The sequence below is a fragment of the Centroberyx affinis genome, unplaced genomic scaffold (genome assembly GCF_046629955.1).
Source record: "Centroberyx affinis isolate AG114_WGS23_722 - 3 ecotype Tasmania unplaced genomic scaffold, CSIRO-AGI_Caff_v1 ptg000541l_1, whole genome shotgun sequence".
NCBI lineage: Eukaryota > Metazoa > Chordata > Actinopteri > Beryciformes > Berycidae > Centroberyx > Centroberyx affinis.
Genome location: NW_027279189.1, coordinates 158,805 through 184,452, shown reverse-complemented (window position 1 = coordinate 184,452; position 25,648 = coordinate 158,805). Strand labels below are relative to the sequence as shown.

Sequence of the window (25,648 nt, the reverse complement as noted above, 5' to 3'; positions counted from 1 at the left end):
AGTAAGCGTTGGGCTACCCAGCAGCAACTAAAATCCCCGTGGAAAACATAACTTGGCATGTATATTGCAGAATTTTATGTATTGAGATCAGGAATGGAAAGTCTATGAGCTTGCGTATTCAGTCCAGGTTCATTTCAAATTGGCCCCATCACCAGAGTTGCTGCAAAGGAGATGGAAGCTAACTAAACCCAGCAGCAAGTGTCCCATTTCTGTATGTTCCATCCTCAAATTTGTTTCGCATAACATCAGAGGAATTAACTACACTTCTTCACGCAAAGATGCGATCATGATGAGTTTAAATAATTTTTAACACTTTAGGGAGAACGTGCACAAAAAGTTTTAAAACTTTCTGTGTTAATCAAGTGTTTTTTGGTAGCCATCTGTTTACTGGACAATCGCCAGCGGCTTGAAATGCTTTGAACCGGATCTGTCTGTATGATATACTGTAATTAAAACTCACAAGCATAAAATTGCCCTACATTATTTGTGCATTAGAGGCACATCAGGGTTTTCAGGGAGTTGCATAAACTTGGTTTAAACTTAAATCGTTAAAGAAGTTCTTTCCAATTAAAGACTGCCAAGAGGAAGTATGGAAACAAAATTTGAACAAGATGTACATCTGATGGGCCCTCGTTAATTAGTTAAAACACTCCTCCATTCTCATCATTGGTCCCCAGTATCCTCCTTCAGTCTTTCACCCTTCAATCTGCATCCTCACAGTGTCTGTTTTGTTATGTTTTGTGGCTAGAGTTGATTGTATAATAAACTGAAATTTCAAAACAACATCTGTCTTCTTAACTTCTCCAATCTCACTTATGTAATTGAAGTAAATAGGAGATGTATTTCGCTATGTGCAAAGCCATAGGCTGCTATAAACTTTATGGGGGACTATGTATAAAATTTATTTTACTGACTGCATATTGCAGTACGGCCTTAAACTTGCTGCACAGGCCTTTTAGAGTATTCTGAGTGTTTGGATATAGATTTGATTGAAAAGATAGCAAAATCAGGTGTGCTTTAAGGCAAATCTACTTTTTGTGGTGGAATAATTAGAATAAGTAGAAGCCTTGAAGATCGTCAAATATAAATGTTATGTCTTTTGAGTTTTCTGGTGTTTTTATGAGCTGTTTCTGTTTGTTGACGTGCCTCAGGGGAACTCAGAAGAGTCAGCAGGACGAGACGGCGGGGCCCAGCCAAGACGACGAGCAGCCGGGACCGTCCCGCCGAAAACGACAGCCCAGCATGTCGGAGACCATGCCTCTGTACACACTCTGCAAGGAGGATCTGGAGAGCATGGACAAAGAGGTAAGGAAGGGGGAAACACAGGCACTACCTAACATTAGTACTAGTATTTTGCACGCAAATCTTTCTAGCAAATGTCATTAAAAAGTGCAAATGATATAATTTCAATGGAGAGCTTGTGAATTTGTGATTACTACAGCAGAATAAAACGCAGCTAATATCGCAATTAATTTTCCTGCAAGACAATAATTATTTTGTATCCCGATATATTGAATTGCGATATATATCGTCCAATCCCTATGAGTAACTTCTGCATTGGATCAAGTTTGTAATTCATGATTCAAGTGCAACAGATTTCTAAATTACAAGAGAGCATTTTGAAGCATATTTCACCAAAGACTAATTTTACTGGTATTCAATGCTTGGCGGGTGTTAAATTAGGATAGTGCTACATGTTGCACACTAACACCTAGCCAGTGTTGTACTGTACATTCTGACATGTGGATTTTCATGTGCCTACACGGCTTCCAGCAGGGCGTTATTAAGTGGTGGGATCTCTGGCACATATGCTATTCAGGGCTCCCAATGTTGAAGTGCTTGGCATTCATTAGTGTCTGACAGAACTACATTGAAACGTATAAGTAGCAGGGAGAACATCAGAGCAGCACATGTTTTGATTTCCCTTCTCATCCAAGACATCTGTTCTGTTATTCAAATCCCTACATGCACCCTTCATTTCGGCCCTATCTACTCTCTGCACTCTCATGTTGTGTTTTTGCCATTCCCGCTAGGCAGGTGAAGTGAACGCTAATGTCTGAGAGCTATGCACCTGCAGCTTCCATAATGCTCTTTAATGGAGTCTGAATTCTCCTAATGCACTAGTGGGGAGGGGGGGGGGGGGGGGGGGGGGGGGGGGGGGCGTGCGGAACAGATCCTTGGGATGTGTCCAGGTCCTCTCAGCAGGTGATGGCCGCATTTGGCTGAAAAAAGAGCTTTCAGGCTTGTTCACATGTGGCACATGGCGTGTGACAAGCCATCTTTGAAGTGAGCTCACGTGTTGGGTGGCTATTTTCTCTCTTTTTCCTATAATGGTAAAATCTCCGACTAGAAAGCATCTGAGGAAGAGATTTCTGAATTGGCGAGACTACTGTGAAGACTGTATGCTGCTTGGTGAATAAAGCTGAGCAACCCCCGCCACAGAAGAGCCATTGGCGTTCTGCAAGCCGATGGAGTGATTACATTGTTTATGACGGTGGCAAATAATTAATTCACAAGGGAGCCCAACTTTGCGCCTCGCCACATCTGCCTTGTTAAAGAATCTTATCATGATGCTTTTAACTGAGATGGGCTAATTAGATTGGCCTTGGTAATGCATCCCTAGCTTTTTTGATTCCTATTGGCATGTTATTATTTTATCGCCAAAAAGGCCTGCCTGCTTCCCTCCTAATTATTAATCTGATGAAAGTAGGGAGCAACACTGTAATGATTAACTTTTTGTTTGGTATCGTTTTTAATTTTCAGAGTGTTGGAGCAATTTAAACTCACAACCCCAGAACTTGACTAGGTTGGTAATAGTGTAGGCTATAGCCAGTGTTTGTTTTTTTTGTTTTTTTTTGTTTTTTTATCACGTTTAATATTATTATTATTGTTGTTTGGTCAAGGTAATTGTCTTAAACTTCTAAAAAAGAAGACCCTGTAGTGTCTAGATGATAAAAAGTGGCAAGTAGGAATCTAATCTTAATTACTTTTTCCCTTTTATTTCACACCTAGCTTTTATTATTGCAATACACTGTACTGGCATTTTTAGGATCTTGTTCTTTATGACAAAGTGGCTTGGTGGCTCACTCTCTTCTAACCTTGAGATTGACTACAGGTCATAGATCCCGCAAGTAAATGGGATTTTGCTTAGTTAAAATTTAATTGAATGATTCAGACGTCCGTATGATTGGTCATGCTCTGAATGACGAAGTGACTCCTGTCACTGGGATGCTAAACAGCCTGCCCGGTTATTAGTTTGATTGAATAGTAAAGTTAAGCAACTCTTTAGCTGCGGGGGATAGCTCTGCGGCTCAGTCACAAACTGCTGTGGCATGCATTTCCGCAAATAGACTTTCTGCCCCTTCTTTTCTTCTACACTTATGTGTTTGAGAAAGATGCAAGTCTGCACCGCATGCCCTCTAAAAATCACTGACCTGGAAATACTGCCAAAGCCAACAGCTATTTAACATTTCTCTTTTCATGTTACATATCTCCCAGCTTTCAAGGTGGTGTATGATGCTTATAAGTCGCTCCCTTTTTGGCTGTTTGAAAATGCAGCTGAGTTGTCATCCAATGATTTTTCAAAGATACTAACATAAAATGGACGGTGATATCTCTGTAATATTGCACATCTTGGAGTTAAACCTTTCGTAATCCGTGAGTCATAATTGGGCTTCTTCTACTCTTTTTTTTTTTCAGGATTTTAGGCATCTTTTGGACTGCTGTTATGTTTTCATCAAGCTCCCCTAACACTCCTATCACTCTATTTTTTTTTTTTTCATCACTCATATTTGTCTTCCACTGAGGCTGTGTTACCACATGGTCGTCAGACATGTATGATCCTTCCCATCTCGATAGTCATCATGCAGTAGTCATCCCAAAGATGACTCTGCCTGCTACAGCTCATTTTGCCCTCCATATCGCTGTTGCCAAGGCAGGACACATTTTCAAAGATCACTCCCCTGTTTGTGCCTGTTAGACGTCATCACGACTGCAGCAGGAAGTGAGCTGGAAATTGTGTTTCTATTATTAATCTGGAAATTGTACATTATGTCTGCCGTCGGGCCAGGCCTTTTGTATGATTGCGTCTGAGGCTTGCGTGTGTGCGCAACTGAGTGAGGGAACAGAGATGGTGGGTTAGACTGAAAAAGCATTTCTCTCTTCCCTCTCTTAGATAGTATGGGGGTTTAATAAGCAGATTGGCAAGGAAATTAATGATCAGACAAATGTTTGTCAATATATTGGTGAATTTTTGAGAAATGGTCTCCACTGATTTACTGTCAACAATATGGTTGAATGAATATGTTCGGGATTTTGTAACATGTTTCAGGAATTATCAGAGAGGGATTTCTGCAAACAATGTCTTTAACTAAGAATAAATGGATCACTAACGGATTTGTCTCCACTTAGGATGATGTGAGCATGTTGCAATCATGTTGAAATTATGGATGTCTGCAGCTTTTAACCGTGTTAGGGTTAGGGTTATTTAATAGCCTGTTCTGAGGACATGCCATGGGCGCCCAGTCACAGACGTGCTGAGAAATGAACCTGCTAATATAGTAATTACTCATCTTCAAAGAACTCCTACAGAGAGAAGACAGATCTATCAATCCACTATCATCAATCACTCAGCAAAGTAGGAGGTTGCCGGCTTGCAACATCAGGACTGCTGTAGTGATGCATCAGTATCGGGCAAGATGCTGCGTCCATGTGCAGTTCATTTATTTCATCTTGGAGGCACAGAGACAAACCCTTTCATGTGTCATATAGATTGCGCATGCTTTCATTTCAAAGCACTTGAAGGCTCATATAATGCGTCCAAAGCACCGTGTTTTTGTGGTCATCAAAAGATTATTTCACCCAAATCAATACCATGGTGTATTAAAGTAACCTCATGGTAGCGCAAACCTTGCATTGATTTTCATTCTCGCTCAAAGGTCAGCCTCTTGCTTATGCACCACCAAGATCGAGCTGGTTATGGCCAATGAGCTATTGTGCAATGCTCGCACTGGGCATTGTTCCCAAAATACCAGCAACAATTGTTGTGTAAATGTGACATTTGGACTGGTTGAAGATAAAACTGAGTAGAGTTCAGAAGTCCTCCCTGGGTCTCTAAACAATTCAAGCCATTTACTTGTGTGTAGATTGCTTCTGAGGACCGTATGTTGACAGGTGAAATATGTCTTCAGGATGAACTGAATATCTTTATTTCAGCTTGGGAGTCCACAGTCAAATGATTAACTCATCTGCAATGTCCTAGGTTAGCTTAAGTGCTGGAATTTTGTCCCATAGGAGTTAGCTGGGTGAACAGTTCAAAGCCAGCAGTTTTCAGAGCTGAACGGTATGATGTTCTTCATGATATGGTGATTAGATCATTAGGTTTTCAGTGGTGACCATCATTTTCTCAGATGATGATATGTAGTCTAATCTGGTTCATAAGTAAAGTGATTTTGGACAGGTAGTAACTCTCAACCGCAAAGGGCTTAGAAATTACCATCTGGCGGCCATAATTTTGAAGCACCAAATCAGACTGTTGGCTTCTTGCAAGCATAAGTAAATCCTTGCCCAACATCTTTTGTACTGTAGAACAGTAACGAAATTGACTCGCAGGAAGGGTCCCTTGTAGATACAGTGTATTTGAAATGTCATCGTCCTCGGCCTGCCTCAGCTAAAGGGCGGTCTGTGACATTCTTAAACACTCCAGATCTTCAGGGCAAAGGGAAAGAAGCAGGCTTAATTGGCCGAGGCTAGGTACACATCTGAGTCAGGTAGACAGCCTCACATTTAAATGTCACCAATGGTTACATGGTGCTATGTGTCAATTTACCAGGAGCAACATGTGCACAGTTGCCCAGCAAAGAATCACGGCAGTGTACCAACCAGGTGACCTTTCTTTGAAATTCCTTTCCCGGTGCGCTGTATGATAACAGGGACTGTCTGCGTTCTCTTATCTCTGCTGCTGGCAGTCGCACCGACCACCTGCACCACATTGGCTCACATTTATGGGTCTTTACCTGTGGGTGAACGCAACTCTGTCAGTCTGCTGCTCTCTCTAGTAAAACAAAAAAGTGCAAATTCATTCCACTACATCTTTTATTGGTTCAGTTGTGGTGTGGGCTCGGATAGAGCCAACAACTGTAAATTCTCTGACCCTCTGCCAAATGTCCTCTCATGCTCCTGGGCCCAATTCTGACTGCACTGTCTGGCTCTTCTTTGACAATACCTGCAGTGAACTTTCCGTAGCACTGCTCAGTCTACCTTAAAGTTGGGTAACATCAGCGGTAAAATGATTGTACAAAATGTATGCATACATAAAGATGACAGAATTAAAGACAACTGTGTTTGGTTCTTTTAAAATGGACCATATATGAGCCACAGTCTTGGCTGTCTGTCCAGTTAAAGAAAAAGTCCACCCTAAGATGCACTGTTATATATATTATCATTCTGTGATGTTCATTCCAGGAGTTATTTTGTGACAAAGTGTTGTAATTTACTTTTTTAGTATGCCTTAGGGCTGGGCGATATGGTTGAAATCAATATCATGATAATCGTAAGGATTTTTCTCGATATCAATATATATCACGATATGGTTCATGTATGCAAAATCACGTTAAATAATCAAATGAATGTTCATCTTATTGAACCGAATGGTGATGTTAGGTGTAGTGTCAAACAAAACAGAAATATTCAAATTATATTCCTACCATACCTCATTTTACGAGTTTTTAAGTAAAATTTGCTTGTCATCATCAATTTAGACAGCAGAAATGTGTGTCATGATATCAAAATATCTTCATATCATCACAATATGATTCCACTGAAAGATGATAAACGACAATATTGAATTATCGCCCAGCCCTAGTATGCCTGCCTTGCCTCCACCTGCCTCGTCTACTCCTACTTCAGTTAGTGATTTCCTACATTTCCCAGAATCACTTTCAACAACCTCCAGAGAATGGGCCTGAACTTATTGCATTCAGCTGTGGGTTCATGAGTAGGTGAAGAGAGCAATAGCGATAGTGATAGAATAGTAAAAGTAAGAGAGCATTTTTCCAGTTGAGAAAAAGTCATGTCCCTTACTCCAAATGCAACATGTCTTGTGGCTGCACTGCATTCTGATCTATTCAGGCTACTGTCAGTGGAGAAGTTGGCCTCTCTTCCTTTCCATTGTTGAACGTCAGTGCAAAATGGTGAGTCTAGAAAGACGCCTGTGCTCTGATATCAAACTCCATTGGGTACAAAATACACCACCAAACAACAACGGGCCCAGAAATGCAAGGTACATTTTAAGTGTTTTAGATTTTCCTTTAACACATCAATAGATGTAGTTGTTAATGCTGCTAGTACCTATAGTGTCTCACAGGACCAACGTAACCAATTGACTTGCCTCCTCAGAAGAGTTCCTCAGCGGAAGTCAATGGTGTTTCCAGAAGCTCGCGCAATATCACGTCAGAACCATCCAACTGTGCAAATGTAAGGCACACGCAGGCTACAGTACAGTATGATCCTAACAAGTTCTCATTAGCTCTATCCCTAGATGGACAGTACGGTATAAAAGCCATCCTGTAGAACATAGTTCAAGGCTTCACGTCAGTTGATCATGTATCACAGGCGGAGTTCCTTTAATCCCACAGTGTTTGATGTGTAATGAGAAATGTGGTTAAGTGGTTCAGCCATGTGTAGACAGAGCAATGAGATGGGCTTGTCTGCTCTCTCTCTCTCGGTTTGTAGTGTGGTCTTAGCTCTTCAATCACAGGTCCCTGTCTGGCCTTTCATATCTTGGCAAATGTTAGACAGGCACACCATCCTACCTGATATGTTGCGGGATATTTCCACCACTATGGAAGGGGATAATGGCCTTTTGCTGTCATTTATGCATTTCCCTTCATTTTTCAAGTGTTTTTTTTTACCCACCGAAAGCCTCTCCATCACACCAAAAGAAACCTCGTCTTGAGTAAAGGATCAAAGGGAGAAGGGAGGGATGTGCGTTTGCTCGGCTCCCCATTACTTTCACTCTGCGTTCCCTGACTGTACAGCTTTAAAGTCAATACTCCACAATGATTTATATAATCGGTGACAGCTTTAAATATGTAAATAACCAAGATTTTACTTTCTTCTGCTCTTCTCCCAATTTTTACTTCTTGCAATGAAACAGTCCATTTATAGTTAATTTATATAGAAACATTGTGTTTAATGGGGAATGTAGAATTGACTATCCTATTATTGTAGTGCTTAAGATGTGTTTCCTACTCTGACTCAACAGATCTGTACGGGGTAAGAAATGTTTTTTTTGGGGGGTTTTTTACCCATTCCAGAGCTGGCAGATGGCAATCACACACACAGACACACACACACACACACACACAGTTTTGAACACATTCCTGTGGCATGATTGCTTAATGGAATGCAAATTGATTTTTCTTTTTTCCCTCGAGAGATTTCCTTTCTTGCCTTTATTCCCATATGACAATGGATCAGCCAGACCTCTCCAGTGCACTGACACAAAACAAAGTGAAATGAAGTACTGAGGAGAAAGGTCCAGCTATGTGAGACCATGCAGATATTCCACCAGTAGAGAAGGATTATAATAACACCTTTTGTGATACAGAGTCAGGGATTCCTCTTATCAGTTTGTTCAGGCTACATTTTTCTGTGTTATACTGACATGGCCCATGCAGAGCCCATATTGCTTGGCAGACATGCATGTTTAATTAAGGACTAGCGTAGCCTACATATTGCTGAATTGATGCAGTCTTCTTTATCCCTCCTATTCTGAAGTCAAGAATTGACAACCATGAACGAGGTGATGATTTAGACACAGCCAGTGTTGGCGTGACACGGTGTGACACCATGCGTGCCCTCAGAGCCATAGGTCATTAAGCCCGGGATCACAGGGGATCCAGCCAAGTCATCAGTCACGGTGATCCTTGCTCTCCCAACGCCTGCAGGTATTGATCTCTCACATCCTTGGTGAGATCTAATCCTGACTGTGGAGGACATGCTTCTGCATGATGCTGCAGAATATGGAGGTCCTTACATTGTTAAGATGGAAGCACAACTTTAAGCATCACAGATGACTGTTTTGTGTATCTCTGTAACATGCATCTTCATTTTTTGAGAGTGTTCTAGGTTTGTAAAACCTGCTGATAGCAGAAACACTCATTTCAAGATTCACAAACGAGCCCATGATGGCACAGTGGTATTTTGCACACATAATTACGGACACAGTTATGTTGAAGTCTGTTATTTTAAGTTGAAAATTTGCCGTTTGGGTTATGTTTTTTCTTATGTTTTGCCAGGGAAAAAAAAAATTCTGTTTGGTCTTTAATAGTTACGCAACTAGAAGTGATAATGACTGTTTTCGCTTTCATCCTCCCGTCCGTTGATGGCCAAGTACTCCTTTCACTGCTTCCCCTTCAAATCTCCTGCAAAAGAACCAAGAGTTACTTTGTGACTGGAGCAGTGTCCCTGAAAAGTTTTGAAAAGCATCCTGCAACTCTGAAAGAGGGCTTCTTTATGTGTGAGATTATAGCTCCATTGTATCTTGTCTCTTTGTTGTGAAGGCCGTCTGCACCTTTCCCCATCTCCTCTGCACGGCATACAGCCTAGCTAGAGAGGGGGAGTAATGAAACGACTACGAAAGTCGGCATGTCGCCCCCTGCTGTTTGCGTTCAAAACTGGCCATCAAAGTGAATTGGATGTTTGGCGCATTTCAAATTATGCAACGGGCGATGTAATTACACCTCTATTTCCACTCGTTCAGCCCAGTAGCAAGGCTGTCGTTTGGCCTTTGCAACAAAAATTATGTTGTTTCATCTCATTCATAGCTGATGTGCCTGATATATGTCTGATACATGAAACTTCAAGCTAAAATCAGTGGTGATTTTTTTTCTTTGAACACAACCAGCAGATGGCGAAAGTTGACACTTTCCCTCCCCATAGTGTTTCTCAGTGTGCATGTGTTTATTTTATTTTTCTTTACTTGTCCAATTGTTGAAAAAAAATGTATTGAATTGTCTTGTCCCTTCTACAGATTACATAAACTGAGAGGCACTTCTCCTCACCTCCTCCCCCCTCCTATCCTCTACCAGTAGACAGGGTGATGGGAGAAATATCACTACACTGTGTTACATATGACAAGAGGAGAAAGGTGGTGAAAAATGCTGGTGGGGGAAAGGAAGTAATCAGCAACAGCATGGATCTTGCATTTTTTCTGCATCTGTTGTTTCTAACTTTTATGTAGCGTTTACGACCAGACATGATGAACCTGTTATTCTTCCAGTCTGGCGAGGTCCCAGGACAGGGATTGGCCCAGATCTCCTGCCTCTGGCGACGACTGGAGCCATTGGACCTCGTGTTTGTAGGCTGCCATGAGCAGTGTGCGCCAACCAGGCAGGGGCAGTCGGGGTAGTAGCCTCGGTATGGAAAATCGCAGCAGTTCCAGCGGAGCTTCCCCTCCGTCCAAAATGACAGATGGTCCAGGGCAGTTGTTTTTGCTGATGATGAGGTTGCTGTTGAATTATAGGTTCTATTTAATTTGGCCCCAAGTTTACTCTTCTTGGAGTATCGGACTCCTCCTGGGCTGACCAAGCTGCCCTGGCCTGATAAGAGCGCTGCCTGTCAACTTCTAATTCCAAAGGCTGTATCAACTAAAAGGCCCAAGCTTTGATAGGATGTGAAGGCTGTGGAATGCAAACAGCCCTAGGCTACCAAGGCGTTCAGTTGGTGTGGAATCCATGGAGATTAGACACGGCAACTGATGCTTTTCATATCCCGAGCTTAGCAGATGAATATTACGGGTTACAGTTTGGTCATTTCATGTTATTTGGACTGTACTGGGCTAGATTAAATCATATCAAATGTTTCTTTTCCTTTAATGAAACACTGTTAACTTCAGCGTTGACAGCGTTAAACACAGTCTATATGTGAAGTTGAACCTTGGTGCTGAGCAGACTTCGTAGTGACAGGTAGAGCAGAGCAGGTCATGAAATGCCAGAGTGCTTCAGGCTGTAATTGTTATTTACAGAGGGCACACAGCTGTGGACTGTGTGGTCAAATACATGTCACTCATTGAGGAGCTTACTTAGTTACTTTGTCGATTCAAAAGGATGCCTGGGTCTTTGCTTTCGTGGCGCTTTATTAGTCTTGTTAATGTTATTTCCATAGTCAGTAACACCACTGGTATGCCACAGGTAGCCTGAAGGTTCGTCTTCATTTTCCTCTCATGGCAAAGCTGTACTTCAAATCATTGAAAACTTTCACATCTTGTCTTCTGCATTATGTCTGCTCTGCCAAAGAAGGTTAATGTAGTAGCAAAATCTTCACAGGAGCTCTTATGTGCGGTGCTGTCCGTGGTTCTGAAAACGGTCATGCACTTGATGGGTTTCCTCAGCCACTACATTTTCAGAGCAGTGAGTTACAAAAGGTCAGGCCTGCGCTACAGGGTCACTCGCAGTCAACCGTGCTTCTGACACAGCCAGCAAATTACTACCCCCGGACAAGCCGCTCCATCATCCAGACCTGACTCCATCATCTGTCCCCAAACCTGGAGCGCCATGAATATTCCCTCTGATCAGCTTCCCATTTGCACACAGTTCTTGGCAGCCTGACAGGACTATCTGCAGTCATCTGACAGATGACTGTCAGGCTAACTTGCCAGAACGACAGAACTGTCTGGAAGCTCAGTTTCTCAGTTCAACCTTCACCTTTATGTATGATTAGGATCCACTCTATTAAGAGTAATTTAGTTAGGGAATAGTCCTCACTTGATCCATCTGTCACTTTTGGAAAGTTTTTGCGTTGTCTAAGCCTTAAAGATTCAAAGATTTAGCTTCATTGATATTCATTTTCAAAGTTTGAGTGCCCATTGAAATTCTCTGTCATTGAACATTTGCGAATGTTCCATAAAAAAGTGATGTTTTCAGCTCAGTCTTATATAACTATCCTTGACTAACCTCAGGTGCATTGTTGTAGGCCGTGTCTTGCTGAGACGATGAGGGAAAGGGCGAGTATCTTCCCGTTTGCCGACACTCTTAAGAAAATGATATCAGACGAGGCGGCATGACATGTCCTTTGGCTTAGGTTCTCGTATTCTCTACATTTGAGTGCTTCAGCTTTCCCCTGATGCCGGAGCGAACAGTGACTGAGCGACTTTGAAGGTATAATAATGAATTTCACTTCCCTTTCTTGTCGTAATTGCTCCCATCGGAATGGGGCTGGCCCTTGGCTCCGGAAGCTGGATTGCATATGGCCTTTGATCTGGCCCTGGCCTTAGCCAACAACTGAGATGAATACAGTTATGAGCTGAGTGGCACCGGAGCCTCTCTGTGATTCTACTTTGCCACCGTTGCTTTCTAACACCCTTCAGTTCTCCTCCCTGGTCTGTTGAGGTTAAGCTGCATGCAGAATCATTAGATAAGTGCTGTTGCAAGTTTTATAAGCTTTCTCCTTCCCTTTGGCAATTGAAAAATGAAATGCAGGAGGTGATCAAACAGTTTATGGGAGCTCCTTTTAACGGGTCTCCTCTGCATTAAAAGTCCTTGATCATTCCCAGTGATTCCCAAACTTTTTTGTGGCTTGATTTACTAGTATTGTCATCATATTTTCCTGTCTGCCTAGACATTTGCATTAATTTCCTATTCCCCAGTTTTATTACCCCAGAGCATCAAGTCAGCCTTCCTCCATAAACGCAAATCCCCTACCTTCCCCTGTTCCCACATTACATGACCCGTCAACTGTCTTACTTGATCCATCAATCAACAATCTGCCCCATTACTTTCACAGCTGAAGCCAATAATTTTGGCAGGCTGTAAAGGTTGTATAATCGCTCCTCAGTGGGAATTTGCTGTGTAAATTTATATCTGAGCAGTCCTTGGTCTCGTGAGGACATGAGCTCTTTCTCCAATAATCCAGAACAAACAGCATTGGACCAGGACAATGTGCACTGATTGACTGGCTTCATGGAAATGTCTATCATTCTTGCAAGGATATTAGTATGCCTCTTCCTAGTCCATAATAGTATATATGGTAATGTACTGAAAGATAGATTTTTCCCCTCAGTCAGACCTCAGGTTGCTCTTCAAAACTTCATCCTCTGCTTGCCTGAAAACAAGTTCTTTTCAACTCCAAGGACAGCTGTCTAGAAGAGGCTCTGTTTTTGATTTCCGCCTTCATTGTAGGTGAATCTCTCCACGGCTTAGTCGGTGAGTAGATAAGTCAACTGACAATATCTAGGTGTTGTAATGGAAACGTGCTATACAACCTCTTGCCTCTTAAGACTTTGGCTTGAACCCAATGTAGATGGCCTCAAACTCTAATTTATAAGGTTGCCCAAGCATTAATCTATTGACTACAAAGAATTAACATAATAATTCATGCTATAAAATGCTAAATAATTTGTTTAGTTCATTCAAGTAAAGCTGTCTAAGCTGGCTCTTGCCTGTCAGTCTTTTTTTTTTTTAAAGATTTATTTTTGGCATTTTATGCTTTATTTGAGAGATATAGTGAGAGAGAGACAGGAAGGTATGGGAGAGAGAGCGAGGGGAAGACATGCAGCAAAGGACCACGGGTCGGATTCGAACCCGGGTCGCTGCGGGAAGGCCTGAGCCAAATGGTACGCGCCCTACTCGGTGAGCCACCAGGGCGCCCCCTTGCCTGTCAGTCTTGGTTATTTTATTCTTTGGCCTATCACTGAACGGTGTTGCTAATGACAGATTTTTGTTAAAACTTTCACCTCAAAAAATGCATCACAATAGAATTTACTGTTGATAGAGCATTGTTGTTTGTTGGAAAAAAACAACCCATGTGAGAAATGGATCTGTTTCATCCTGCCTGTCCAGGATAGTGAGGGATGATGAGTTGTGTTTGCTTCCTGTTTTCAGATAACCAGAGAGAGGGTACTTTGTCTCTCACAAGTCATTGTGGCAGTACACCACCTCCAGCCATTCATCACTGTAACGCCGACATTTAACCTGTGGTTCATGGTTGATCTTCACAAGTGCGACCTCACAAACTTCTCCCCATCTGCAGCCTACATACAAACTTTAATTAATGTGATCTAGTTTAATGATTTTGGACATCAGTGCCACAAAAGTACATAATCTTTGCACATTGTAGCATGTCCCATAGCTCAGTGTGATAGCATGTGATGCCCTGTAGTACTCACTTGGACGTTGTAGGTGCATAATGGATTTAATTAGCATCTTGATGTAAGCATAGCGCCTCGGGCCTGATTTGATTCTGAAGCAGAAATGTGCACATTGTTAAGAAGTGAACTCCAATGGCTTCGCTGGACCGGCTGGCTCTCGCCTGTCAGTCACTGTGATTGACATGTCCTTTGACCAGTCACTGAACAGTGTTTCTCAAGACAGATTTATTTTTTTGTTCAAACTTTCACCCCAATCGTTATTATTATTCCTCAAGGAAGAATCACATTGACTTCACATCTGGTCTTCACATTTTTCCTAGCAGAATGTTTTGCTGATGTTTCATCAATACACATTCATATTTTTCATTTGAAGTGACACAGAGTGCATTTCGTGCATCAAAGCAAATAGCGTTGTGGGCAGCTTCTGATGTCCTGCTGTCAATTTTCAGGTCTGACTGCTGTCCTGTATTATTGTTTGATATGGTTGCAGTCCAAGGTAACTTTTGTTAGAAGACAGATTTAGCCTGCATGTGTTACAAGTATGCATTGTTCATCATTAGAACAGCCACATAGATTTAATAAAAATGGACATGCAATCCATCTTGTGGGTTTAAATGAGTAGGCTCATAGGCCTAGGTGTTCTTTTATGGGCAGATGATCAAACAATCAGGTTTTAAGTGCTTTAGAAATTATTCATATGGCATGGTTTTAGAGACTAAATTTCATGCTTGTACATCTTACTCTGAACTGATAAATCACCACACTAGACCACAGGGCCATTACAAATGGTGCCCCCTTCAATAATCGACTAGCAACTGAAGCATTTGCCAAAAAAAATTGTGCAGCCGCACTAAATAAAATCACACTTGCACTAACTCAGCTTGCTGCTTACAACGACGAGACCGATAGCCGGGCTGTGAACAGGCTTTGAGGGACTGCCGTGCTGTGCTTTGGAAAGTTTCGTGGCGCGCTCTCTGCTTGGCCTCTTATTACAGCCAGGAAAAGGACACTGTGTGGAGATGACCATGCTGTTTCTGGGGATTGTTAACGCCTCCACTTCTGCTAAGGCTATAAGACCCTTTCTGACATTGTGAACTGTGGATTGTTTTTTAGAGGGTAGTGATCAGAGTCAAGACATGGCTCCACTGTCGATCTACCTCTATGGTATGGGTCAGTAGTCAGTAGGGGACAAGAATCGCTTTGGTTCATACTGGGAACACAGCAGTGCTACACTGTGAGAGACTGCATTCCAGTGTTTTGCTCCTTTATTTGTTTTCTGTGCTCAGAAATGATCTTCATCCCAGTTCAACATATAGGCCTATTCCCCTGGACGCATCTCTTCTTCTATAGGCGTACAGCTCAGTGTGAGAGAGATAGAATGTGTAGCACATGTGAAAACAATTACATTCTTGTAGGACAATGCAGCAATTTCATGAATAACATTGTAGCCCATGTTGATATTCACTCAGTGCAAATGAAGGGTCACACATACACTGTTGGAGTTCAGCAGGCCTGCTGCCTATACAGTACAGTTGGATAAAGTAAGAGCAGGTGAATTAGGAGTTCAAACAATCCCCTTTATTTCTGACCTTCTACAGCTACCATCATTGTTTTTAATCATGGTATACCTCAGTACCGGTATGCTGTTACATCTCTACCTGCTACCATGCCTAACTTGTAAGAATGAAACAGCTGGTTTCTTCTAGGCTTTTATGAAGCTTTACTGAAGGGTTAACAGCCTTGTATTAATGAACTGTTTGAAGCATACCCTGCAGCAGTTTCATTTTGCTTTTAGAATCTACTTATCCGTTTGTTAAGCCTGCATGTCTTTGCTCAGAAATGTTCTACATATTGACACGGCCATGTTGCTGTAGATGCATTGTATACAAGGGACGCAGTTCTGCTTTCTGAGTGCCATGGATGTAGACCTGATTTTGTGAAGATTGACTTGATTTACTTGAAATATCTTCCTGATGTCACTTTTTACTAATCTCTGTTGATGGTGGTATGGGTTTTTAATACATGTATTAGAGCAGTCTTTTCAGGACTAAGCATTGTGTATTGAAGTCAAGAGCATTGTGACCTTCATTGATGAATGTTGACTGTTTAACTGCCTGTACCTGAAGACCCTTCTCTCATTTGTGTAAGTCGTCCTTACAGGTATTTGTGTGCAGTGATATATAGAGTAGTTAAACATCCGTACTGGCAGACAAATGGACCCCACCTCATTTTAATTTATCAGAAACCGCTACAAAGACAAGACCCACTAAATTCTCACTGTTAGAGCTCATGGGAGATAGTGATGTGGAAAACGCTTGAAGGAAGGGAAACTTTTCTGTGGAAAAAAGCAATTTGTGTTGAGATCTTAGATCCTGTGTGTTTTTTTGCTGTCAGTACAGAATAAACAAACCCTCTTTTGCTGTCTCATTTGTTTCTTACCCAATAATTTGTTTTTGCCCTGTGGGGTCAATCTAATTTGAATTTGATTCAAAGAATGGAATCGGAGGCCTACCAACACTGGCCTAACATGTTTAGAGTTTTTTTTTCCCTTTTGTGTTTACAGATCAGCCTTGCCTCAGGCATTGTTACCATTACCAAGGCACTCTTCGGCTGTCCAAATAACCAACAACATTGCTTTAATGAGCCTGGCTTGATGCCAGTAATGATCCTAGCTCTGGCCCCAAGAGAAATGTCCCTCTGCATTTATCCTAGGTTTTCCTCAGCTACTGGCAAAGTATTATGTGCCGCTAATGAGTCACTGGATGAAGGGCTACATGTTTGCTCTGGTGGGATTCACCTCAGGTTCCCACCATCCCTATCTACGTCGATCTGGTGACTGTAAACCGTTGTAAGTGGTCCAATAACCTGGGGGCATTGTGATGCCCCCAGGTTATTGGATGCAGGAATCAAGAATGGGGAGGTCATGGAGCTGGCAGTTTTCCTTGGAAGTTTTAACAGGATCACCCCACTGGAACAGACTTTTGCTGTGTTGTCTTAGGCCGTGGATTGTGTTGTCATGGCAGAAACCAGTTGGGAGAACACCTTTTGTTGCTCCCCCTCAAAATAAATATTATTCCATTATTGGATTGACCCAACAATCCATACAGTTTAATCACCTTTCTAGGCTTATGTAACACAGTAGTTTGCAGAGGGAAAACCATTTTCCTGATATAATTGGATGCATAATTGAAATCCAGTCTGCAATGCATCAAGGGAATTGGCTATAACGTTATAGATAAGATAAGATATGTGTGGTTCCTCTTCATGATACTCTCAGCAGAAATGTATTCCGTTAATAGAAATTTTCTTAATTCAGCTTTTTTTTTTCCAGTGTGCATGCAATTATCTTTGGTATAGTTTTCCAGGTTCTCATTTGCTTAATTTCCTTTGCAAAAGAATAGAGGGCCAAATGGCATCTGATTGGTGTTCAGTGGGAGGACGGAAATTAATTAATCTCATTTACAGTCTAATCCATATGCAAAAGGGTAGGATATTATTTGCAGTCGTGGCATGTCTGCATGCTCTAGCTGCCAAATGACTGAATGATCTAAAGAAAAAAAAAACTAAAAGTGGAAATATGAATAGTCTGATTTGTTGGTGTGCAATATGCTGTGGTGAACACTGAAGCCCTGACCCTGTCCTGACAGAAGCAAAACCGTAGCTCACGAAAGCTCTTTTCACATAGGTGGACGACATCCTAGGTGAGGAGAGCGACAACGAGAGTGAGGGGCGAGGGAAGGAGAAACCGGGGGATGAGGAGGTGGAGGATGAAGAGGATGAGCAGCAGCAGCAGCAGCAGCAGCAGCAGCAGCAGCCAGGAGCTGGGCAGAGCACAGGAGGAGGGCTGGGTCCTCAGGCGCTGAGCACGGAGGAGCGGATCCAGACACCAGCCAGTGAGGCCAGTCTGACGGCTAGTGTGCCAAGGTGAGACACGGCTTCATGGAAAAATGCATTCCAGGAGTTTTTTCTTTTGTTTGTTTTCCTGAAGAAGTGTTTTTTGGTGTATGCACTTTCCCTCAACCTGCCTCATCTACTTCTACTTCAGTTAGTGATTTCCTAGGTTTCCCAGAATGTCTTTTGACAACCCCCAGAGAGAGGATGTGAACTTGTATTCAACTGTGAGTATAGAAAGAGGTACAGAAAGTACAGACAGTAAGAGCAAGAAAGTGATTTTTTCCAATCGAGAAAAAGTGAGTTGTACCCCTTAATCAAAATGCAGCATGTGGCTGCATTGCGTCATGATCTATGGAGGCTAATGTATTGGTGGAGAAATTGGTCTCTCTGCCTCTTCTATGATGGATTTCTCTCTGTATGATTGTTGAACTTTGGTGCAAAATGGCGGCTCTAGAAAGAAGCCCTCGCTCTTTGATTCTGACACCAAAACCTGACGTTTACCGTTGAATGCTTAAAAATTCTCTGCTATCAAACTCCATTGTAGCAGCTGCAAATATCTTGACGTGAAGTCACATACTTTGGCTCATATTAGCGGTATCATCAGTGTAACCACTATGGCAGTTTGCAAGAATCCAAAACCATTGAGCATCCTCTAAATGTAGTTGAGGCTACAAAGTATATAGATTTCACTTTTTCCATATCTCTTATCATAAAACCGCTTCACCAACACTCCCATGCCTCATGTCCTACTGAAGCCCAGACGGCCTGGTTGATTGCCATGGAGACGTCTCCAAGCAGACAGCAGGCCGACAGAGAGATCTGGACATGAGAGTCTCTTATTGCTGCAGGACAGGGCTGAGCGCTCCCCAGTTAACACTAGGGCTGCAAGTTCTGATTATTTTATCTGTTAGTCTGTCAGTTATTTATTAATTCATTTAAATAACTAATTTGCACTAAAACCTTTTGCAGTTGATTTCAAAGTTAAGACATTATGTTGAATACATTAAAATACCCAGATTATATTTTAGCATGTGGCTACATTTAGATTACACTCCACAGTACAGACTCCTGTAACACATGTGTAATGGCCAATGAGCTGATTTTTAAGGCAGAATTTGCGCTCCTGCCAAACTGGTACTATGTAATTTGGTCATTAGTAAAAGTTGCAATTGTCAGTGTTTCCCTCCTAAATAATGATAGCAGGTTAACCCAGCTTGATTAACACTTGATATGCTACTGCACTGTCATGTGCGTCCACGTGCAAAACCATGATTTTTTTTTTTCTCTTTTCAGCTATTTTTAGCTAATTTGCGCAGTGATGAAAGCATATTATTGGTTTTCTGTACAGTATGTTACACAATTGCCATACTTTGGACACTCTTGGTCACAGAGGTTTTTGGAATTCCCATATGCAAGTTTCCCGTAATCCGAACAGAGAGTTGTAGATGAGTGAGTTTCAGTAGGTTTGACATCAGGCGATGAATGGGTAGAACGAAGAACAAGAGCCACTGCATTCCGTTTGGCCGAGCAAAGACTCCCACCCACCTGTCTGAGCTCCTCTTAACAACAGCCCTTATGGCAGACCACCACACCTGAGTTTCCGGTCTGTATGTCCATGTTCAACCTCACTGCTCTGATTGTCAAGGCTGTAGAAAGGAGATAGTTGCCTTGTTTGTGGTGTCTTTCTGCGCAGGCATTCGCTCTCAAAAATATCTCTCACCTGTTCTCTACTTCTGTGCTTCTGTCGGGTGTCTACTTTGTAGGAAGATTCGAGACGGAGTGTTTACTCCCTTGTTTTTTGGTCCAAAGGGTCTGCGCTCTGGCTGCCTGGTCCTCAGCAGGCATGATGGATTTGTTCTTCAGTCTGTGGTCTGTTGGGCACCTGGTCTGTCGGACTCATCTCCCCAAGTAAAGACACCCTTGGTTGCCGCTAATGAACGGAGGCTGATACACACTGTCAGAGTTCTGCTTAATCGCTGCCGAAAACTTCTGAAAGCCCGTGCTCCGGTATCAGTGCAGTGGTGCAAAGCAGTGTCAAGTGATTAGAAAGCCTGTCACACAAGGGGGAAAGAGAAAAATGGAAAACAAGCTAGACTTTCAGATAGACGTAATCTGAAGTTTCCCCTAACATGATCAAATAGTTCTCTCAAAATGTTTCTTCTGAGGCTTTTTAGGAGAAACGATGTGCTCGAAATGTATTTATTTTTTCTAAATATGGTCTTACACTAGCGCTCATGTTTACTCATATGGGAGGGATACGGTACAAATGTCAAGTAGCATTGCATTCTTCATCTTCTTCATGTTAAAATCACTAAAAACATATGTCACAAATTGTAACAGTAATGTGTATTAGCTTTAAGAGTATTTGAGAGAGCCTAACATTCCAGTTTTGGAAGGGCTGAAGGAAGTTTATAAACCTCATTGCGTGTCTAATAGCGGTACTGAAGACAATAAAATGTGAAATCCACCGCTTAAAGTCTGCCAGGCCGAGTTAATGTAATTCTCTTGTCTGACAGAGAAAGGAATTTGACTGTATTGTTGCTCAATAGGCCATTAGTGGCAATTTATGGTTTGCAGAAGAAGTCAAATGGCTGTTTCCTGATTTAGACGTGACTCTGTGGGACCTGCGCTCCTTTGGGAGTTGGCCTAATAGTTGCCATTCTGTCGTTCTCCATCCCTCCGCCACTTCCTCATACTCAGCACAAAATACACATGGAGCTGTTGCTAAGATACAGTAGCGATGTGAACGTCTGTTTTGTTCCTGCCGTCTTTTAGTACCTGCTGCTGCCCTCTTGCCTTCCGTTCCCGTTCACTCCGGCAAATCTGCAGCAATTTTAGCTAAAAAAAAAACCCTTTGCTTTCCTTTCAGTTCTTTTTGACAGTTCTACTGTAATCTATTCATCAACAAACAAAAAAGCTAACACTGGATATACAAACATATCCACATTTATAGAAAGCTTAGATCATATTGGGATCTACCATACTGTTGCCATCATTAACTTAGGTGATTCAAAATAATTAAACTTCAACAAAGATGATAGGTATTTGGTACGTTATGAAAATGATGGTACTAATATCCATAGACAGCTCTTGTTAGCTCCTTGTACCTCATTGCATAGCTCTGTCTAGGTTCCAGAAATCCTTCCATCTACATGTCTATTGATTGATCAGTCTTTCTTATATTTCTTTCCTTTTGACGCGGTCAGTTTCCATGGGAACCACCTGTGCAGACTATTAGTAAGCCCTTCCATTACTTTCTCCTCCAATTAACTACCGAGCAAAAGGGAGGATTTAAATACTGACCTTGTTCAATCAAAATCAGCCTTGAACCAGCTTAACCCCAACCTCCTTAAGTTCCCATCTATCGGCGCTCCTGTCTGAGCTCTCGGCTTGACATTGAAGTGCATTAACGCCAGTCAGACATGTGTTTTTAAAGCCTCGCAGATGAGAGAAACTCCGGAAAGCTGCTGTTTCAGCCCACTGATGGATGCGTTGGTGGTTATTAGCTGTTAGTCTTCCGAGATTGATATGGATGATTTATGACGAGCAGCCAGAAGCACTTTTCGGCTCCTTAAAGGAGCAGAGACGGATTGAAGGGAGAAGGAGGTTGGAGGTGAGGTACAAGAGGCGGGTGAATCTCGCCTCCCACCAACTCACAGAAACTCTTTATCTCATCACATCCACATGATTGCAGCAAAGCGGTCACGGTTCCCGCTGTAGGACGCTTGTCAGATTGAAGTGGTTTGGTTTGTGTCAGACTAAGTGGCTCGGTTAGGAGATGTATACATCTGAGAGGTTTCCTAATAAACTTTTGTTCTGGTTACTCTTACCATATCTCATACATCAGGCGTACAGGTCTAAGGGCTTTCGTTCATGGCTTGAGGCAGCGTTTCTCAAAGTGTGTGGCGCGCCCCCCCCCTGGGGGGCACAGAGGCATGACAGGGGGGGCACGCGTGACCGGGGGGGGGGAAATGTAGTGCGGAACTAATCTTTTGACGTCGGAATCTTTTTCACGGCGGAACAATAAACAAACCGTGCTTTCTCATTAGCAATGGTGTTCATTCAGACAGAGAATCTGTCGGTTTACAGAATGAAGAAAGAAAGAAAGAAAAACAGGCGATGCTTCCGAGAAAAACAAGACAAAGTGCGACAGTAATCAACCAAAATCCAAGTCAAGAAAATATGACAAAGCCTATCTTGCTCTTGGCTTCACAGTGAATGTGGTGGGAGATGAGGAGAGACCAGTGTGTATTTTATGTCTGAAAACTCTGGCAGCTGACAGTATGAGACCCAACAAATTTTTGAAAAAGCACACAGACTGATGGAGCAATCTACTGACAAATGTCACAAAAAGTGGTTTGATAAAGTTGAAGTGAAGTTGCTTTTTTTATTTGCACAACATAAATTACTGAAAGAAAGGTGAAAGGAATGTTCATGATCTTGATGTTATTTCAATAAAGTTAAACTTGGTCCATTTTATCACCATTTTGTTGGGGCGGGGGGCATGAAAGTTTTTCTTCCTCCAAAGGGGGGCATGACAGAAAAAGTTTGAGAACCACTGGCTTAAGGTAAGTTATTTTACATGAGCCAGCTTTAAAATGTGGCTTTGGATGCATTGAGGTACACACCAGAGCACAAATGGACCATTTCCCGTCATCTAATTTGAGTACAATTAAATGTTAATGCATGATTTTATTCAGACATTCCTGGGCCTAGGTCAGAGGAGGCAAGGTAGAGCCAGAAAACACAATCAGACAGGGAAAGACGAGGCACAATATATGAAGAAATTAATAATAAATGCATTTTCAGTGTGCAGTGTTCTGTGTTCAGTTTTCAGTGAGTCAAAACGCACAGTTCCTCCTTGTTTTTTATGGTTAATATCAGTTAATAGTTATTTTTTGAGGTTATTTTGGCCATAACCCAATAAGCATATGTTGAATTTTGGCATTTTGTATACACTGACTAGTCAAATAGTCATTCAGACAACACCATCGACTACTCAGCCGTGAACAAAATAGACTTTTGCACGTTCCTATGCCCAACCTGAACTGAACAAGAGAGAGGAAAAGAGGACAGAACCAAAGAGAGATGAGGGGAGGAGAGAAATACGAGGAGGCAGGAGAGGAATTCCAAGGTGAAGAGTTCCAAGTGAGGAGAGAAACAGCAACAGATAAGACAAGACAGCACACTGCATTAAATCACTGTAGGCCTGCACAGACTGCACCTGCTGCAGTCAGAGTGTACCAGATTAATGCATTTTGCTGTTGAAATTTTAAAACTTTTCTCTGGAGGAGGATGCCCCTGGACTACTATGGTACTATAGCTGCCTCTGGGCTGAGCCTCCAATGTTCTGATATCCTAACAACGCCCTGGTAGGAGCTATAACACTGGCTGACACATATAACCAGACATACAGTATGTAGGGAATGGATGTTGGAACATGTTTAATTTTTTGCCCCTCAACTTCAGTCTTGTGTTCCTCATTCCTTGTGGATTTCTGTTTTATTTTTCTCAGACTCTGGTTTTTCTTGTTTTTCTTGCTTTTTTTTTTTAAAGGCAGTGACAGACAGAAGTGCAGACATGTACTCTTGGACACACACATGCCCACAGTTTTTTCCACACACAGCCATGTTTCAGAGGTGTTTAAAAATAGCGGTGTAAAAGCCAGATTCTAGAAGGAATTCAATAGCAGAATGCAAGAAGGTAGTATGGTAAAAGTTCTGCTATTCATTGTCGCTTGCAATATATCGGTCATTTGGTGCAGCAATTGAAAAAATAGCTTCTGTCATAACACAGCGCTGTATTTTGCATGTAATTATGCTGACCAGAAATAGTTGGTATGACAATACTAAAATAGGGTTTATTGAGCAGGGACACTATGGGCAGGGAGAGAGAGAGTGTGTCACTGATGCGCTACATCAGCAAATATAATGCCTCGCAGAAGTATTCAGACCCCATAACTTTTTTTGAGTTTTTATTGGACAGTTAACGTCACGAGGAATCTACCGCTCACCCAGCTATACCGTCTCTGCCAAGGTGCTGGAGCAGCAGGAACATACATCGAAGGAAAGGAGTCTCAGTGCACTATTTCACAAAATCCCATTGAGTCCCATTAAGATCTAGCCAACAGGCCTGCTCTCCACTTTGTAAGCAAGAAAGACACATTAAGAAAAAAGTTTGAGAGGAAACATTGTTCAGAACCTCTAAATACAATCTAAATATGACGTGAGAAAAAAGAAATATTGAGCAAATTTTCACTAGTGTGGCAGTTTATCCCAAACCGAACAAAGGGGTTGAATACTTTTGCAAACTCAACTTCTCTGTTATTTCAGTTTCACTTTGATAGAACAGCATGCTTTGCATAGAACTCTGAATAGAGTATAGAGCGTAGTAAATGCATTGTGAAATAACTCCATAGCACAGCAAAATGTGCCAAATGTCAAGGCATCTGAACACTTTTGCAAGGCACTGTGTTTCTCTGCTGCTACACCGAATGCTAAAACCCGTTCACTGAGGACTTTTCAGCATCTTCCTCCAGTCATGTGATCGTTCATGAGATTCCTTTTTAAGTGGTTTAAAATGTCACTTAAGCTGGGGGTCTTTGCCGGGGTGCGGCGCTGAAGCGATTTACTTGTTGTGTTGACATTTACACTGTGATTAAGTTTCATTCCATTAGCTCGCTTCAATCCTTTTGGCTCCAGTGCTTCCCGTTTTTTTTTTTTTTCTTCGGGCACGTTACGCAGAGGGTGGGTCTTTATCATGAGGGATTGTCTGGCACTACACCCAGTCTAGCAGGAGGAGGCTATGAGACTGCATACGGTGGACTGATTACGGAGCTGGAGCCAAGCAACAAACACAGACTCACGCATCCAGGTGGGGATTAGTGACTGGCACTTTTGGTGCCAAGTGATGCGTGTCTACTAATAAGATGAGCAAGACTGTCTATGAATGCGTCTGGTTGCTTACTTTTGGTGTGTGCAGTGGTGGCCAGTGGTGTAGTCGATACAGACAGCCACCTAGGAATATTTTTTTTCCTCTTTAATAGCTCCCATGACCTGCACTCAGGAATAAGGTCAGGTCTGTGCTGCTAAGGCTGGGGACACACTAGAGCAGTGGTTCTCAACGTGGGGTCCAGAGACCACCAGCGGTCCTTGAGGGGGTTCCAGGGGGTCCCCAGCAAATTGATGTCATTTCCACAGACTTTCTGTCTCTCGTAAATATTCTCACACTAGACCAATAGGCAGGAATAGTGTATCACACACTAAATGATATAACTGAAATTATCTTGCCGACTCCTGATCGTTCACTGATGTCAAGACCTCTAACTTTCCCGATCCAACGTGAAATAGTATGTATTAATACGTACATTCATGCAATTTGCACTGAAACAAACGAGCAAACTTGCCACTTGTTTTTGTGTGAAGCTGACCAATATCACAGCTTAAAGCATCAAACCCAAGTATATCAATTGTACAATTCACAATTTCAAATAATTCCCAACATCTAGGCTGATGACATCATCACACATATGACAAAAATGAAGAAGACCCAAGGCAACCTGCTTAGGCCAAATGATTTCAGTCTCAGAGGGGTTGAATCTTGAAGCAC

The 25,648-nt window shown here is 42.1% G+C and overlaps 1 protein-coding gene across 1 annotated transcript in view; it reads left to right on the top strand.

Annotated features, from left to right (window-relative positions):
- The window catches only part of ctdp1 (CTD (carboxy-terminal domain, RNA polymerase II, polypeptide A) phosphatase, subunit 1), a 66,563-nt gene that overhangs the window by 18,765 nt on the left and 22,150 nt on the right, over positions 1 to 25,648 (top strand). The window contains exons 11-12 of the mRNA XM_071517924.1: positions 1,152 to 1,305; positions 17,832 to 18,070. Of these exons, the coding sequence (XP_071374025.1) occupies positions 1,152 to 1,305; positions 17,832 to 18,070 (393 nt within the window). The remainder of the gene's footprint in view (positions 1 to 1,151; positions 1,306 to 17,831; positions 18,071 to 25,648) is intronic.